Consider the following 18,565-nt stretch of genomic DNA (forward strand, 5'->3'; position numbering starts at 1 on the left):
GGCAATGACCTCGCTCGAATCTTTTTATACGTGCCACCGACACAGGTGCCGGTGAAGCGACGTTGGTAATGATCACGCTCGAATGGTGCCCTTGTACGTGCCACGGGTACGGAAGCCAGTTGGCTACTCTGGCAACGATCACACTAGTATGGTGCTCTTTGCACCCCACTAGCACTTCCCCATGACCAAGCATGTTTCCACAGATGATTGGAAACAAAGGACTCTGTTTGCATGAGAGTGACACTTGTTTATAACTATCGCGTGGCATCAAGGCAAAGAGACAGTAACACACACACACATGTCCATATATACTATATGTACATGAAGGGCTTCTTTCAGTTTCCATCAACCAAGACTTTGGTTGGCCTAGGGCTATAATAAGCTGCACAGTGGGACTGAACCTAAAACCATGTGGTTAGAAAGCAAACTTTTTACCACAACTAGACATGTGCCTTCACCACTACAAAAAGAAAAAAAAAACCATGTGCAAATACATATATTGGATAATGTAGTCTCTGACTCACAAAACAACGAAATGGTCATGGATGGAATGTCTTATGTTTGCCAATCAGGGTTGATCTAGGTCTAAGCAAGAACTATTTCACTACTCTGGCTTAATCATTTTGAATACATAAATGTATCAAGATATAGTCTAGATACATTGACATATTTCTCTGGAAGCTATTCACAGATAAAGGTCAAAAGTTACAATATCATCTGAGTTCAATCCAACCTTTGAACCCACAGCATGGAAAGTGTCAAACAAATTCCTTTTCTTATTCATAAATAGCCAATCAATAAATCAAATGCTATGTTCAATAGTTATACAGAAAATATTTTAACTTCTCAAGTAGTTACTTTTTTCTCCATTTTCTTTTACTTTATCAGAGAAACAAACCACACACATACACACACACAACTGAAACACTCGCACACATCCACCCATTCATCTCACATAATGCTCTCACATTAAAATGTTAAATAAACAAACAATAGACAAGTGGACTGACAGGTTTTGATATAGTGTGTACTTCCCATTGTGTTAGCCAGCAATTCAATGCTTTAAATGCGATGTTTATAAAATTTTAATGTTTTTGAAGACAAAAATGGCTATGAATACTATTACAAGGTCATCTAAAAAATACTGATATTTATTTATTCTTCAGGTTCCCAACAAGATTAATCCTTTTGCATTCAGATTATTCTAGCAAATGTAATGCTTATTTATTCATATTCCTATGAATTCAACGTGTATTATCTTGTAGCTTCAAGATTTCAATGTGATTGTTTACTTTTAGGATGATATTGTCAGGTAAGTGTAAGAGGATGGATCCAGTATGGGCTGGATATGACAAGTCTAAATGCTAAAGAACAAAAAGAATTTAAAGAAAGTTCTTCTCAACTAAATTACAGAAGTTTTATAGAAGTGAGTGTATCAGCATAAGTTTATTTTTTGACAGTTTCTTTTTATTATTTTCTTTTAAAGCAAGGTGGTGTCCTGGCATGGCCACAGCTTGTGGGTTGCAACAAGTGAAAGCATATTAATCAAACCCGGCTGTCGTTACAGTAATGTCTGAACAATTTAGCAGTAATATTTCAAAGAAAGACAATGGCAAAATCATTTCAAAAGATTTGTTCTCTTATACAGTTAGACAATATAATTAATACTGTTTTTGCTGGTGTATAAGATGCACTTGTGCATTAGGCATATCCCTATTTTACAAATATATTTGAAGAAAAAAAGTAAATTTAGTATGTTTCATCATATACCTACTTAAAGATATTTTGAAGTGATTTCATAGAGGAAGAAATATATGAGCCTGTGCATGTGAATACATTATTCTGGAGGCACGTAAAAAGCACCAACCGATCGTGGCTGTTGCCAGCCTCCCCTGGCATCTGTGCTGGTGGCACGTAAAAAGCACCCACTACACTCACGGAGTGGTTGGCGTTAGGAAGGGCATTCAGCTGTAGAAACACTGCCAGATCAGACTGGAGCCTGGTGCAGCCTCCTGGCTTCCCAGACCCCAGCCGAACCATCCAACCCATGCTAGCATGGAAAAGAGACGTTAAACAATGATGATGATGATATACTGGAATAAACTATGAAACTATAAACTTATAAATATGCAACTAGCTATAAATAAACCACTTTGTAAAACTGGTATTTCGGGCTTTGTTGTTTAGTGTAACTGTGACTAGTCACCGGGGCGGCATATCCACTGCTACCATTTTGTTGCCATTTCATTTGTTGCCTTCTATCTTTCTAGGTGAATTTTTCATTCAGACAATTAAAAACAAAACTTTCTTAAAGGCAACAAAATCAATTGTTAATGTAAGACATGTCAGGTGAGTTTTCTATGCTGGAGAAGGAATTATAACAAAATTCTCTGACCTCCCTACATAACTACTGACATACTTTTCTTTTACTTGTATCAATCATTTGACTGCAGCCATGCTGGAGCACTGCCTTAAAGCGTTTTAGTCAAAGAACTTGACTCCACGACATTCTTTGTAAGTCTAATACTTATTCTATCGGTCTCTTGTGCTGAACTGCTAAGTTACAGGGGCATAAATACATCAGCATTGGTTGTCAAGTGATGGTAGGGGGACAAACATAGAAACACACAGGCATAATTACACACACACACACAACAAGCTTCTTTCAGTTTCTGTCTACCTCATCCACTCACAAAGCTTTGGCCGGCCTGACACTTTCCCAAGGTGCCACAATGGGATAGAACCCAGAACCATGTGGTTGGGAAGCAAGCTTTTTACCATACAGCTACACCTGCACCTATATATTACTGTAAACAGATTTTCACCATCATCATATTCATCATTGAGTGCCTGTCTTCCATGCTGGCATGAATTGGTAATTCCTGAGAACTGTAGCAAGGCTCCAGTCTGATTTGGCTTGGTTTCTATGACTGGATGCCCTTCCTAATGTTAACCACTCCATAGAGTGTAGTGGATACCTTTTACATGTCAGCTGCACAATAAGTTTGTGCCAACATTCTGTGATGATAATCCCGCTTCGTTCAATATTTCATTATGAGTAACCATCATTAAAGTGGCAAGCTGGCAGAATTGTAAGCATACAAGACAGAATGCTTGGCAGCATTTTGTCCATCTTTATATTCTGAGTTCAAATTCTGTCGAGGTTGACTTTGCTTTTCATCAAAAATTCATGAAAATTAAATCTAATGTTTGATTACTGCTTTATTCTCTTCACTGCATAAATATTCTTAATTAATGGGTTTTTCTTTAATTATATTAAATATGGTCATAGATTGACTACTTGCAGACAATACTATGAATACGTATAATAAATGCAATCCAATTCTGCCTGCTTACAAGAAAGTTTCAGCAAGAAGTTTATCTCTCATCTACTGAAATATATGGAGCCAAGAGCAACATGGAAATTTCTAATCAAACAAGATAGAGGGAATCAAAAAAATATATGTAAAGAGGTTAAAATTTGGATTTGGTTTGCAAGATTCTTGATGAAAATTCATATCATCATCATCAACCAACATCCATTTTCCATGCTGGCATGGGTTGGACGGTTTGACTGGGGACTGGCAAGCCAGGGGGCTGCACCAGGCTCCAATCTGATCTGACAATATTTCTACAGCTGGATGCCCTTTGTAACGCCAACCACTCAGAGTGTAGTGGATGCTTTTTACGTGCCACTGGCATGGGAGCCAGTTAGGCGGAAGGCCTGAACTCTGGTGGGAGAGGGTTTGTCAATTACAGCAACCCCACTATTTGAAAGGAAGAAAGTCAAATCAGCCTCAGTGGAGTTTGAACTCAAGAATGTAAAGCTGGAAGAAATGCAAGAAAGCATTTTATATGATAGTTAATGTTTCTGCTCATAGCTTTCAAATGAGTAATAATAAAAGAAGTGAAGCAGAACCAATGTGAGTGTCTATTATTTACATAATGACCCTCCCCAGACACAATAAAAAAAGTTAACATAAGCCATGTAAAACAAGACAACATTCTTATTTCTTTATTGCCCACAAGGGGCTAAACATAGAGGGGACAAACAAGGACAGATAAAGGGATTAAGTCGATTACATTGACCCCAGTACGTAACTGGTACTTAATTTATCGACCCGCAAAGTCCACCTCAGCGGAATTTGAACTCAGAACGTAACAACAGAAGAAATACTGCTAAGCATTTCTCCCAGCGTGCTAATGATTCTGTCAGCTGACCGCCTTCAACAAGACAACATTCTACTGAATCACCAAAGTTTGAAAGAAATGTTGCTGCTAATATCAAAAACATGGATTTTACATTAGAAATATTATATAGGCATTTAGTTACACCCATCAGTAAGAAGACTTGAGCTTAAAATGCAAAACATACAAGATGATGTACAATCACATTTACTGATTATGCATTATCATGTTAACTAGAAATTCAATAAGGAAAGATGAACTCACATCCTTTGTAAGAGTTGTTGCGTAAATGAAATTTCCTTGTATTCCAAAAGAAACTACTTCATGTAACAGAGATTTCCATACTTTGTAGTCGCCACTGGATTTTTTCAGTGTATAAACATCACCTTTGTAATCTGTTAAAGACAAACAGAATTATTATTCAGGAGGCATGCATATACTCTACCCACTCTTCTTATTTCCATGTAGACATGCATATGACAATCTGGTTATTTAATATAAAATCCTCTTTGAAAAATTGTAATTCTAGAAGAATTAGATAACAATTTCTTACTTTGGCTGAAGATCAAAAACAAATGCAGTGTATTACTAATACCATTTTTTTTTGTGAAAGTGCATGGCCTAGTAGTTAGGGTATTTGACTCACAATTGTAAAAGTTGTGAGTTCAATTGCCAGTGGCACACTATGTCCTTGAGCAAGACACTTTATTTCACATTGCTCCAGTTTACTCAGCTGGCAAAAATGAGTAGCACTTGTATTTCAAAAGGCTAGCCTTTTCCCACCTTGTGTCATGCCGAATTTCCCTGACAACTATGTTAAGGGCATGTGTGTCTGTGAAATACTCAGTCACTTGCACGTTAATTTCACAAGCAGGCTGCTTCATTGATTGGTTCAACTGGAACCCTCATCATCGTAACCAGTTAATACTTACTTTGATGACCCCCCAAGAGGATTTGAAGTTAGTACATAAAATAGATCTAAATTCTTTACTCCATGTGCAGTTGTCGTTAACATTGTCATTTAACATTTTCCATGCTGGCATGGATTGGATGCTTTGACAGGAACTGGTAAACCAGAGGACTACACCAAGCTCCAGTGTTTGCTTTGGTACGGTTTGCATGGTTGGTTATCCTTCCTAATACCAACCAGTTTACAAAGTGTAGTGGGTACTTTTTATGTGATACTGACAGTACAAAACCATTTCTGCTAGATAGCCACATCATTAAGTACAAACAGAGCTTAGTTGTGCAATTTTAATAATAATAATGATCCTTTCTACTATAGGTACAAGGCCTGAAATTTTGGGGGAGGGGACAAGTCAATTACATCAACCCCAGTGTTTCACTGGTACTTAATTTATCAACTCCAAAAGGAAGAAAGGCAAAGTCAAGCTCAGCAGAACTTGAACTCAGAACAAAGACGAATGAAATTTCATTAAGCATTTTGGCCTGCGTGCTAATGATTCTGCCAGCTCACCGCCTTTTTAAAAATAATAATAATAATAATAATAAAGAATTTGTTAATATACTCTCTTTTACTCTTTTACTTGTTTCAGTCATTTGACTGCGGCCATGCTGGAGCACCGCCTTTAGTTGAGCAAATCAACCCCGGGACTTATTCTTTGTAAGCCCAGTACTTATTCTATCGGTCTTTTTTGCCGAACCGTTAAGTGATGGCGACGTAAACACACCAGCATCAGTTGTCAAGCAATGCTAGGGGGACAAACACAGACACACAAACATACACACACATATATATATACGACGGGCTTCTTTCAGTTTCCGTCTACCAAATCCACTCACAAGGCTTTTGGTTGGCCCGAGGCTATAGTAGAAGACACTTGCCCAAGATGCCACGCAGTGGGAATGAACCCAGAACTATGTGGCTGGTAAGCAAGCTATTTACAACACAGCCACTCCTGAACCTAAATGCTATTAGCAAACAAAGGAGAATCCACATGTACAAACTTATTGAGATTTTAACAGTGCTGAGGCAAATGCTGGGGTGCTGTGTTGATTGAGAGGACTTTGTGAAGAATGCACTCCCACTTAGTGAAAGGGGTCTAGTCTTGTCTTGTGAGATTCTTGGCGACCTCATTAGTGCCAACACATTGAAAACAAGCACACAGTGGTTGATGATGGGAAGCGTATCCCATGGGCACAGGAGTGGCTGTGTGGTAAGTAGCTTGTTTACCAACCACATGGTTCCGGGTTCGGTCCCACTGTGTGGCACCTTGGGCAAGTGTCTTCTACTATAGCCTCGGGCCAACCAAAGCCTTGTGAGTGGATTTGGTAGACGGAAACTGAAAAGAAGCCTGTCGTATATATGTTTATGTATATATATGTGTGTGTGTGTTTGTCCCCCTAGCATTGCTTGACAACCGATGCTGGTGTGTTTATGTCCCCGTTACTTAGCGGTTTGGCAAAAGAGAACCAATAGAATAAGTACTGGGCTTACAAAAGAATAAGTCCCAGGGTCGAGTTGCTCGATTAAAGGCAGTGCTCCAGTATGGCCACAGTCAAATGACTGAAACAAGTAAAAGAGTAAATAAAGTAATTGTAGAAACCATGCTGAAGCAAACGTTGAAGTTCAGTGCAGTCCTCTAGCTCATCAGCTCCTGTCAAATTATCTAACTCATGCTTGCATGGAAGACAGGCATTAAATGATGATGATGACACACAGACTGACTGTTATAAGCAATTTACTTTAGTATGGACAGAAAATCTTATATTTTATTAAGCAGCAGATATTATTTGTCATCATTGTAAGTATTTTTATGAAACATACTATCTTTCTCCTCATCCATTCAGCACAGATACAGTGGTATATCTCTACAAGCTACTCAAATCAATGAGAGAGCTTCTACATGGTCATGCAACTTGCTAGAAATAGCAGCCAAATATCTTCAAAATTAAAAACTATTACTACTATTATTATAAAAGGAACAACACTTTTGTCCAATGTAGTCCCAGTTAAGCTATATCTGAAGACAGGATGGTCATCATTGGAAAACTTTTGATTATAGGTAAGTTTGAATATGGTTAACTTGGGCTTCAACAACACAGTATAAATAGATTCACTATTTACCCAGGAGAAAGACCACTATACCTGCCCCCAGTATGCATTAAAAATATTATATCAAGTTTCTATTGAATCACTCAAGCGTGGAAGAGCTATTGTTGTTAATATCAAAAACTCTGATCTTACATTACAAATATTATACAGGCATTTAGTTACACCCAGTAATAAGAAGACATGAGCTTAAAATGCAAAACTTACAAGTTGAGGTATAGGAGTCATTCTTCTGTGATATGTAGACAGTATAGCTTTTATCATGTTTTGAAGTTGACCTGTAAATGAAAAAAGAGTCTAACTATTACAGAATAAAATTAGATAGAGCAAGTTAGTATTAAAGCAAGCTATTATCAACTAATGACATAGTTTGAACCATGTATTTCAAGTAACACAACACAACTAATTTGAAAATGTGGTTATTTATTTCTTGTCTTAAGAATGTAAGGCTGTGCACCTAACATACAAAATGTAATTAATATGTCATATTAAATAATTTGATTGGTAATTTTCACTCTCACTCTCCATATATATATATAGGCACAGGAGTGGCTGTATGGTAAGTAGCTTGTTTACCAACCACATGGTTCCGGGTTCGGTCCCACTGCGTGGCACCTTGGGCAAGTGTCTTCTACTATAGCCTCGGGCCGACCAAAGCCTTGTGAGTGGATTTGGTAGACGGAAACTATAAGAAGCCCGTCGTATATATGTATATATATGCGTGTGTGTGTTTGTGTGTCTGTTTGTCCCCCTAGCATTGCTTGACAGCCGATGCTGGTGTGTTTATGTCCCCGTTACTTAGCGGTTCGGCAAAAGAGACCGATAGAATAAGTACTGGGCTTACAAAAGAATAAGTCCCGGGGTTGAGTTGCTTGATTAAAGGCGGTGCTCCAGCATGTCCGCAGTCAAAAGACTGAAACAAGTAAAAGAGTATATATATATCAACATTGTCATAATGCTTATTTTTCCATAGTTGCAGGGGTTGGACAGAATTCAACTCCCACCTCTTTCCAAGCAAGGTAATATTTCACCTTGGCCAGACATGTTTTCATGGAAGATTAGAAATGAATGGTATTGCCTATATTATATTTATATATATATGGTTTTTGTTAAGCAGCATAAATTTTTACAATTCTGTAAATAATAATAATAGTATTTTATAAGCTTATAAGCGATCACCGTGCAATGACTAAAGAAAATAGTCTAATAATGGGGCATATAAGCCCTTGACAGAAAAAGTAAGTTTTCCTGTACACGTGGGACTCGAACCCACACTTCTTTGTTTTTGCAACAAGAATGCTACATATAGATATATATATATATATATATATATATATATAGAGAGAGAGAGAGAGAAAGAGATAGATAGATAGAGAGAGGGAGGGAGAGAGAGAGAAAGACACACACACATGATGGGCTTCTTTCAGTTTCTGTCTCTAACAAATCTACTCTCAAGGCTTTGGTTGAGCTGGGTCTGTAGTCAAGGATACTTGCCCAAGGTACCATGCAGTGGGACTGAACCTGAAACCTTGTGGTCACAAAGCAAACTTCATAATTTCTAACAGTTGCACAAAGCCATGAAATATTCTGAGAGAAGTACAGTTGAATGAAATGACACCCAGTATTTAGCTAGTACTTTATTTTGTTGATCCCAGAAAAAAATATAGACAAAAAGAACCCCCAGGATACTTTATACTCACTTTATAGAGAGACATAATTAAATAGCACAAGGTATATTTTCTGTCCCTCTACTTTCAAATATGCTTGCAGTAGATTTTTATACTCCTCCTCACTGCCGCCGTGACCATCACCACCAGCAATATAATTTTATGTTCACTTCTCATGTTGGCATGGGCTGCACTGGTCAACATGATCTGAATCAGTTCTTATTTGTTGTTAATGTCTTCCTAGGTGAGTTGGATGGCTATGTTTCAACCATGCATTTCATTTTTGGCATGGCCTCTAACACTAGATGTCCTTCATACCACCAATCACTTTACAGCATGTACTGAGTGTATTCTATTAGCATCAGAAGTTGTTATATCCTCAACAAGACAGGACTGAAGGGTCTTCTTGGCCCCACATTTTTTCCATTTGTTCCACAGCCACTTCATAAAGTGTACAGGGTGCATTTTATTCTGACACCAGCCCTTAAGACAAAACAGTCCTCATTGCTCAATGCTGTCACTCGACCAATGGATTGAGGAGAAAAAGTGTTTGTAGAAAATAAAGTCAGGTGAGATAGAAAGAAGAGAAAATAAAAGTGAGTGGTGTAACAGTATGGAAGAGGAGGGAGAAATGAGAGAAACAGCGATAGCAGAGGTCATTGAGGAAAGATACCAATGGAAGTGAAATGTTTGCTGACAAGAGAGAAGTAAGAGCAAGTGATAGATAGTTATGGAAATGCTTGGAAGTAAAAGAGTGCCATGGATGTCAACAATGAGAGGCTGAGGTGGGTAGTGAGGTGGCCAGAAGTATAGAAAGAGGGATGTTTGTTGATAAGAATTTTGATCAACAAGTGCAGGAGAAACAAAACAAATAGAAAAAATGCTTACCAAAAAAATAGATTAACGCTTGAAGCAATAGGTTTCCATTTCCTTCCACCGTCACTTGAAAGATGGAGTTGCTGAAAGAAATTATGAACAAGCTTTAAAAGCAATCTTTGTTTTTTTATATTTCTCCCTCTCTTGTTTATACACACACCAGAGTTGATATGAAGTATATGAAAGTAAACCTTTTAGACCGATCACAAAATACAGTTCTCTTTACTGAATACATTTCTACCTGCATCATCTCAACTTACTATAACTGGGTCTAGCCTAATTAAATTTCTCCCCATATCTTTACTGTACATCCCACCACTGACTCTCAACATTTCTTCACCAAGCATATTCCATCTGTATTACATATCAGTATTGTCCTTTTACTGTAAGTGGAAACCACGACAGCAGCTAACTTTCTTTTCTGTTTACAAAGTGCAAATCATCATCATTTAGCATCCGTTTTCCATGTTGGCATGGATAAGATGGTTTGACTGGAGCTGGTAAGGTGGAGAGCTGTGCCAAGCTCCAGTTTGTTTTGGTTTAGTTTCTACAGCTGGATGCCCATTCCAAACTCCAACCACTCCACAGAGTGTACTGTGCGTCTTTTATGCATCACCGGCAACGGTACCTGTTACACATCAGCATGGGTGCCTTTTATGTGTCGCCAGCACAGGTGCCTTTCATGTGCCACTGACATGGGAGCCTTTTACGTGTCACTAGCACAAATACCATTTATGTCACTGGCACAGGTGCCTTTTACATTTCACCAGCATGGGTGCCTTTCATATATCATTAGCACTGGCCACAACTATGATTTCACTTAGCTTGATGTATTGGGAATTAGAATATATTAGGACAGTACACTAACCATAAACCACGGACACTTGGGTTCACCCTCTTCATCTCACTTATATTAATTCTATACAGAGATAATTTGCCTAATTAGTATTTTCCAGATCTGAGTGTCTCTGGGACACCCATCTGGCCCACATTTTTATCTCCAGTCAATAATCTGCAACAATTCAAATCTGAGATTAACTTACACTGACTGTAACCAATTAAGTTGATCCTGTTCCATCCAAAAGAACTGCCTTTTCTTCATTAACTAATAATATAAGTTTGTTCCTTTGCAACACACATTACTTTACCTTTTGATGAAGAAACCAAGAAGAGGAGGTGAGTACTTGGAACATTAAAAAGGAAATTCTGAGACTAGCTATACTAAATACTGATTGAGTAATAAAAATAGATGGTCCAATAATATAATTCAATGAATAACAATGAAACTCTTTAATAAGAGACAAGTAGAAATAGAAAATAAATACCAGTACCTCTTATGGGATGGAATTGAATGTTCCAGCTAAACTAATGCATAATCATAAACTGACTCTTACATACCTTTTTCTCAGACTCTCTAGTCAGTATGTGGTTTTCACTGATGTCATTAAATACCAATGAACCATCCAGGTTAAAATTCAATGGTGCTTTTGTAAAACTCTTGCCACCATCTTCAGTGATAAATAAGTTAGAGTAGGTAATAACATAGATCTGAAATAAGAAAGAAGAAGTTCCATAGTGTTAAATTTATATATCTTATAGTAGCAGCGGGAAAGAGAAACAGTAGAGTGCAAAAGAAGAGAGCGAATAAATGTTAGAAAAAAGAAAGTGGTGAAAGAGAGAAAACTATATGCAAAAGGGTAGGAATATCACCTTTTTCACATTGGACTTATGGTGCTGCAAACCATTGAGCTTTCTGATAATATCATTTTCCAACAACGAACTAATCTCTTTAAAATTTCCTCCAAAAGTGTCACTGTAAATTAAATTTAACAAGTAGCAGTTAGAGACAAGTTAAAACAGAAAACTTTCTATCAACAAGATACACACATATATCTAATATCAAACAACTATATATACTGTATTTTACTTGTGTATAAGTCACATCCCCAACTTAGTGTTAAATCCTAGTACAAAAAGTTTTTCCTTCATGTATAGGACCCCAGTTTTTTCCAGTTAAAATCAAGTATAAAATAATGCAACTTATACACAAGTAAATACAGTATAGCTTATGGCATTGAAATAGCAGCTAGCATTGAAAAATTTCCTCATTAACAAATATTGGTTTCAAATTTTTGGTAAAAGGCCAGCAATTTCAAGGGAGGGGTTAAGTCAATTACATCAACCCCAGTGCTCAACTGGTACTTATTTTATTGACCCCAAAAGGATGAAAGGCAAAGTCAACCTCAGCAGAATTTGAACTCAGAACAAAAAGATAGATGAAATGTTGCTAAGCATTTTAACCAGCATGCTAACAATTCTGCCAGCTCACCATCTTCTCTTGTTAATAAATATTAAGAAATTAAATACAAAATGTTTCAATTTGTATACTATATAGGAACTCCAAGGTAATGAATAGACCTTTTTAAAACAGTGGTTCAACTTGCATCAATACTTGGTGTTAAGAAAAGAAGATATACAAATAGTCATATGGTGAATCCTCCATGGACATTCAAACACAAAGATTATGTGCTAAGTCATGGTTTCATGGGAGAAAAACTGAAAGACAAAGTAAGCTGAACTATTTGCATGTCTTGCTGATATTGACTTGACTTTTTATCTCTCATCAGTTAATGAGATAAACACCAGCTTGTAAACTGTGGAAGGCTGTCAAAATTTAAACTAAATCAAGTATCTATGATAAACAATTCAGTCTCAAGCTTAAAAGCCATAAGGCTCAATATGGCATGCAGCTGATTAAGAATTACAAAAATTTTCATAGAATAACAATACAGACCAGTAAAAGAATTCAGCAATTGCGTCTTTATTCAGCCATCTTTCTAAATATTTTTTCATTCAACAAAAATTTAGACAAAATCAAACAGGCTTTAAGTGTAAAGATTATCTTTACACTTAAAGCCTGTTTTGTTTTAACAATTAATATTTTCCTTCCTATTTGTAAATAGAATGTGTATTGTTAAACTCTTTTGTTATTGTTGTGGGATACTTAAAGTTCTGGTTAAACAAACCACTGCCATAGGTCTACAGAAGGAAATACTTATGACTGACAAGCCTAGTAGGGTGAACACATTGAAATAAATGTTTGAAACTATTTATCTTAATGACTTTAAGGAGAAAGAGATAAATGGTTATCAAAATCATCATAATTGTTTTTATGTCCACCACTTCATGCTTGCATGGATTGGAGTCTAGTATATTGAAGCAGATTTCTGCTGTCAAATGTCTTTCTTGTTGCCAGTTCTTACCGGTTACTAAGTCAAATAACATTTCCCTATGGCATGATATGTTTACACAGACAATTGGAAACGAATGATACTGAAAACCATTTACAACTATCATGCAATGTCAAGACAAGGAGACACAAACACACATCTACATACATATGTGACAGGCTTCTTTCAGTTTCTGTCTATCAAATCCACTCACGAGGGGCTTTAGTTGGCCCAGAGTCATAGTAGAAGATACATGCCCAAGATATGCAGAAGAACTGAACTTGAAACTATGTGATTGAGAAGCAAACGTCTTAGCCACACAGCCATGTCTGCACCAACCTGCTCATAATTAATCTTGTCCAGTCTAGATAAATAACTGATCACGAAGGCATTGCTCTTCTTTAAACAATATTCAACAATGATATTACTGGGAATATACTGATCAGTATAATGAACATTTTTTAAGAAATAGAGTCAGTAGAGTAAAGAGAAACAGATCATAGTCTTAGTCAACAAAAACTGCAGCCATAGCTCTTGTTACATGAAAAAGAAGCTAGAAATAAAATACTTTTGAATTAATTTCTTTGTTGAATATCTGTTTTCCCATAGGTTGGCTGGGAATGTTATTGAGGCAGAATTTTTAGCTGAATGCTCTTCCTGTCAATAATCCTGACCTGTTTTTCAGAGTGATTAGTCATAATTTTCTTTCATGCTAGCATGGAAAACAGACGTTAAACGATGATGATGATGATGATGTAGGCACAAGGCTTGTAATTTTGTGGGAAGAGGTTAGTCAATATTATTGACACTAGTGCTTGACTGGTACTTATTTCATTGACTCCAAAAGGTTGAAAAGCAAAGTCAACCTCTGCAGAGGTTTGAACTCAAACGTAAAATGCCACTAAACATTTTGCCTGAGGTTCTAACAATTCTGCCAGCTCACTACACAACATTAACTAGGAATGTAAACATATCACAGTTTCTCTCAAGTAAAGCCATGGGATGTCAACATTTTATGCACCATCATCACCATTTGACATCTGGCTTTTATGCTGATAGGGGTTGCACCATTTGATAGGGTCTGATAGAGACAGAGGACTGTGTCATGCACCAGTTTCTTCTTTCACATAGTTTCTACACTTGGATGCCTTTCCAAACACCAACCATTTTACAGAGTGTACTGGGTGATTGTCTTTCAAGGCACCAACACGAGTCATGATCACCTAAAGCCCTAAAGTGATGCCTACAGTTGAGAGAGTTATTCACAAATACAGAGAGAGAGAGAGAGAGAGACTATGTAAAACATAAACATATGGCAATTACTTTACATTATTAACTCATTGGAATTTCACAACAATGTTACAGAGCACACACAAATCAATATAAAATTAAAAAATGAAGTTGCTTTATTACCTTCTATAAAGATTTGATGAAGCTTTCATTTCTCTAGGACTTGTCATAGCAACTAAAATAACCTAATAAAATAGAAAAACAAAAATGAGGCACTTTCTAAATTAATTTTTCTCTTCGCGCTAACCATTTCACATACACGTCACTTGGCCAATCATGTGAGAGTGGGACTTTAATGTCATTTATTTATTCGTTCAATTATATCTCCTCAATTTTCTGTCATGTCTTTAATTCCTTACTGTCTTCTAAATATCCACCAGCATCGGAATGATGCCTCCACCTTCATGTTTGCATGGGTCAGATGGAATCCATCAAGACATATTATTTAGAATTGGGTGCCTTTCTTGTTGCCAAACCTTGCCTGTTTCCAAATAAGGTAATATTTCTCCTTGGCTAGACTTGTTTTCATGCTAGACTGGAAATGAATGGTATCACTTTCATGATGGTGTCACCTGTTCATAATGTCAAGAAAACAAGACACAAACACATGCATCACTCACACATATACAACGGGCTTGTTTCAGTTTCTTTCTACCAAATCTACTCACAAAGCTTTGACCATCATGAGGCTACAACAGAAGACACTTACCTAAAGCAATGTAAATGGGACTGAACTCGAAACCACATGGTTGGGAAGCTAACTTCTTAAACATACAGCCATGCTTGTACTGCAATACATATGCATCTTATATATATATATATATATATATATATATATACAAAATAAGAAAATGGAGAAATACATCCAAATCAAATATCAATTACCAGATAATACCCAATCACATACTTTATTAAACCACCACATAAGAAACTTTAAGGACAAACATAATAATGTAGAACAAAACAGTGTACATAAAGGAGTGTACATAAAGGAGTAATGTTATACAATAAGTACAATATATATAAGAGAATATAAATATAAATAAATATAAATATAGACTACATCTTACAGCTGTTTCGGCCATGCAGGTAAGTATGTCTCATTTTACTTATATTAGCCATTTATGGTAGGTCAATATGCAGTTATAAATGAGACATTTATAAAAATATCCTAAGGCCTCTTTGGAGATTATGTGATACAAATCAGATTACATACACACTTATATAGGTGTGGGTACATACCCATAATAAAACATATACATATACATATGAGTGCATATACTCATACTCCTATACATATAAATATACATATACATAAGGATATAAATGATCATCATCATCATCATCATCGTCGTTTAACGTCCGTTCTCCATGCTAGCATGGGTTGGACGGTTCGACTGGGGTTCTGGGAAGCCAGAAGGCTGCACCAGGCTCCAGTCTAATTTGGCAATGTTTCTACAGCTGGATGCCCTTCCTAACGCCATAATATAAATAATATAAATCAATAAACATACTTATGTTCCACATTCAATGTTACAGTTTTTCAACTTAATATTGTGATAATTACAATGTAGAAAAACATACACATATTAATACTTAAATGCAGATATACAGAGTCAAGAGTACATTATATTAATTCTTAACAATTTCCAAAATGTCATTAATGTTAGCATCATTATCATTGTCATTACCACTAATGCTACCAATATCATCATTCATATTATTATTAATAACGCTAATACTAGAAAACAATATATAGATTCCATTATTAGCAATATAGTCACAATAGTACTACAATACCATGCAAAGTGTTAAATATCTGCATATAGATACGAAATAAAAGCATTCTGTGTACACGACATTAAGATTCACAGGTGCACAGATGTACTTCCGAGTTCAGATTCATAATTTCCATTGTGACACAAATACACTATTACTTTCAGAATAGTTACGAATCTAGCGCTAAAATATGATTGGCTAGTGGATTTGAATTTAAATTACCATTGTCTTCTTTACAGTTGGTTTGTTGAGAGCGTTACATTTCTACTAAACTAGCTTAGGCATGGGAAAAACTATACCAACATACACATACATATACATATACATATGAACACATTTCGACATATCCACCTATATTTACTAAATTACAAAATATATGTCTGCCCATCAAAGGAGGTATACATACATACACAATAAGTAAACAGAAATTACTATTAATTAAGATATAAGTAAATTAATTATAAATTAAATTAATTATAAATTAATAAGTGCCAAAAAAAGAAGGATGAATGAATAAATAAATAAATAAATAAATGAATAAAAATACAAATAAAAATAAATAAATAAATAATTAAATAAATAATAAATAAATAGAAATATATATATATATATATCTATGTATAGATAAATAGATAAATAAAATAAAATACAAATTAAGATGAGTACAAAGATAAACTTAATATATGAGGCTGCCAAACAAATACATGCAAAAAACTTATATGCTCATCGAAATAAACAACGTATACTAATTATAGACTCACATTTGTTACATATTGGTATAACAAAAACCCAAACCAGTGCCCTAAGATATGATGCGCATATACACCCTACACCCATAATAGACTCTGTGAAGATCAGAATATCATGCATATTGATAGAAATAAAAAATGTTCTTTATGTATCAATGAAATTTTCTTCATCATCAAGGCTGGCCTACCCATTATTAATAACATTAACGAGCAAATTTTTTTTTGCCTTCACAAATTAGCGTATACTTTCTCTAGATTTAAATAACACGTAATTTTTCTACCAGTAATCTTTTAACATTCCTCTATATAGGACTGTACTATTGGTCCTTATAATTTATAATTTTGTATCTCCATATATGTTCTATATTGATTGTTATTGTCCCGACTTGAAAAATATACTGAAATATATAGTTATTCTGATATATAGTCTTTTATGGGTGTAGGGTGTATATGCGCATCATATCTTAGGGCACTGGTTTGGGTTTTTGTTATACCAATATGTAACAAATGTGAGTCTATAATTAGTATACGTTGTTTATTTCGATGAGCATATAAGTTTTTTGCATGTATTTGTTTGGCAGCCTCATATATTAAGTTTATCTTTGTACTCATCTTAATTTGTATTTTATTTTATTTATCTATTTATCTATACATATATATATATATATATATTATATATATATATATATATATATATATATATATATGTATTTCTATTTATTTATTTATTTATTTAATTATTTATTTATTTATTTATTTTTATTTGTATTTTTATTCATTTATTTATTTATTTATTCATTTTTATTTGTATTTTTATTCATTTATTTATTATTTATTCATTCATTCTTCTTTTTTTTGGCACTTATTAATTTATAATTAATTTAATTTATAATTAATTTACTTATATCTTAATTAATAGTAATTTCTGTTTACTTATTGTATATGTATGTATACGTCCTTTGATGGGCAGACATATATTTTTGTAATTTAGTAAATATAGGTGGATATGTCGAAATGTGTTCATATGTATATGTATGTGTATGTATGTATATGTATGTTCATAGATGGATATATATGTATATGTTTTTCTTATGCATATGAGAACGCAAGTACGTTTTTAAATATGTATATATGTATATGCGAATACTTGCAGACACAGTACATGAGAGTGTATTAATGTCTATAGGTCTAAAAGTGTTCATATGTATATGAATGTGTATGTATGTTTTTGTATGTATATGTGTATTCATGAGTGGATATATATATGTTTTTCTTATACGTATGAGTGCGCAGAAATATATTTAAATATGTATATGCGAATGTTTGCAGACACAGAGTATGAGAGTGTATAAATGTTTATAGATATGTGCGGATGTGCGTGTGAGTATGCGTGTGAGTGTATAAACGTTGCTATAGATTTCCCTGCCTGTGCTGGTTTATCTATACGCCATTTGATGACAGACATATATTTTGTAATTTAGTAAATATATGTGGATATGTCGAAATGTATTCATATGTATATATATGTGTATGTATGTTTTTGTATGGATATGTATATTCATGGTTGGATATATATGTATATGATTTTCTTATACGTATAAGTACGCAAATGCATATTTAAATGTGTATATAAGTATATGCGAATGTTTGCAGACACAGTGCATGAGAGTGTATATGTTTATGTATATGTGCGGATGTGCGTCTGTATGTGTG

The 18,565-nt window shown here is 35.0% G+C and overlaps 1 protein-coding gene across 1 annotated transcript in view; it reads right to left on the reverse strand.

Annotated features, from left to right (window-relative positions):
* The window catches only part of LOC115210665 (sortilin), a 77,905-nt gene that overhangs the window by 32,411 nt on the left and 26,929 nt on the right, over nt 1-18,565 (reverse strand). The window contains exons 3-8 of the mRNA XM_029779324.2: nt 14,448-14,509; nt 11,515-11,617; nt 11,203-11,352; nt 9,817-9,887; nt 7,469-7,539; nt 4,453-4,583 (exon numbers count right to left, since the gene is read on the reverse strand). Of these exons, the coding sequence (XP_029635184.1) occupies nt 4,453-4,583; nt 7,469-7,539; nt 9,817-9,887; nt 11,203-11,352; nt 11,515-11,617; nt 14,448-14,509 (588 nt within the window). The remainder of the gene's footprint in view (nt 1-4,452; nt 4,584-7,468; nt 7,540-9,816; nt 9,888-11,202; nt 11,353-11,514; nt 11,618-14,447; nt 14,510-18,565) is intronic.

This window comes from Octopus sinensis, linkage group LG4 (genome assembly GCF_006345805.1).
Source record: "Octopus sinensis linkage group LG4, ASM634580v1, whole genome shotgun sequence".
NCBI classification, from domain to species: Eukaryota; Metazoa; Mollusca; class Cephalopoda; order Octopoda; family Octopodidae; genus Octopus; species Octopus sinensis.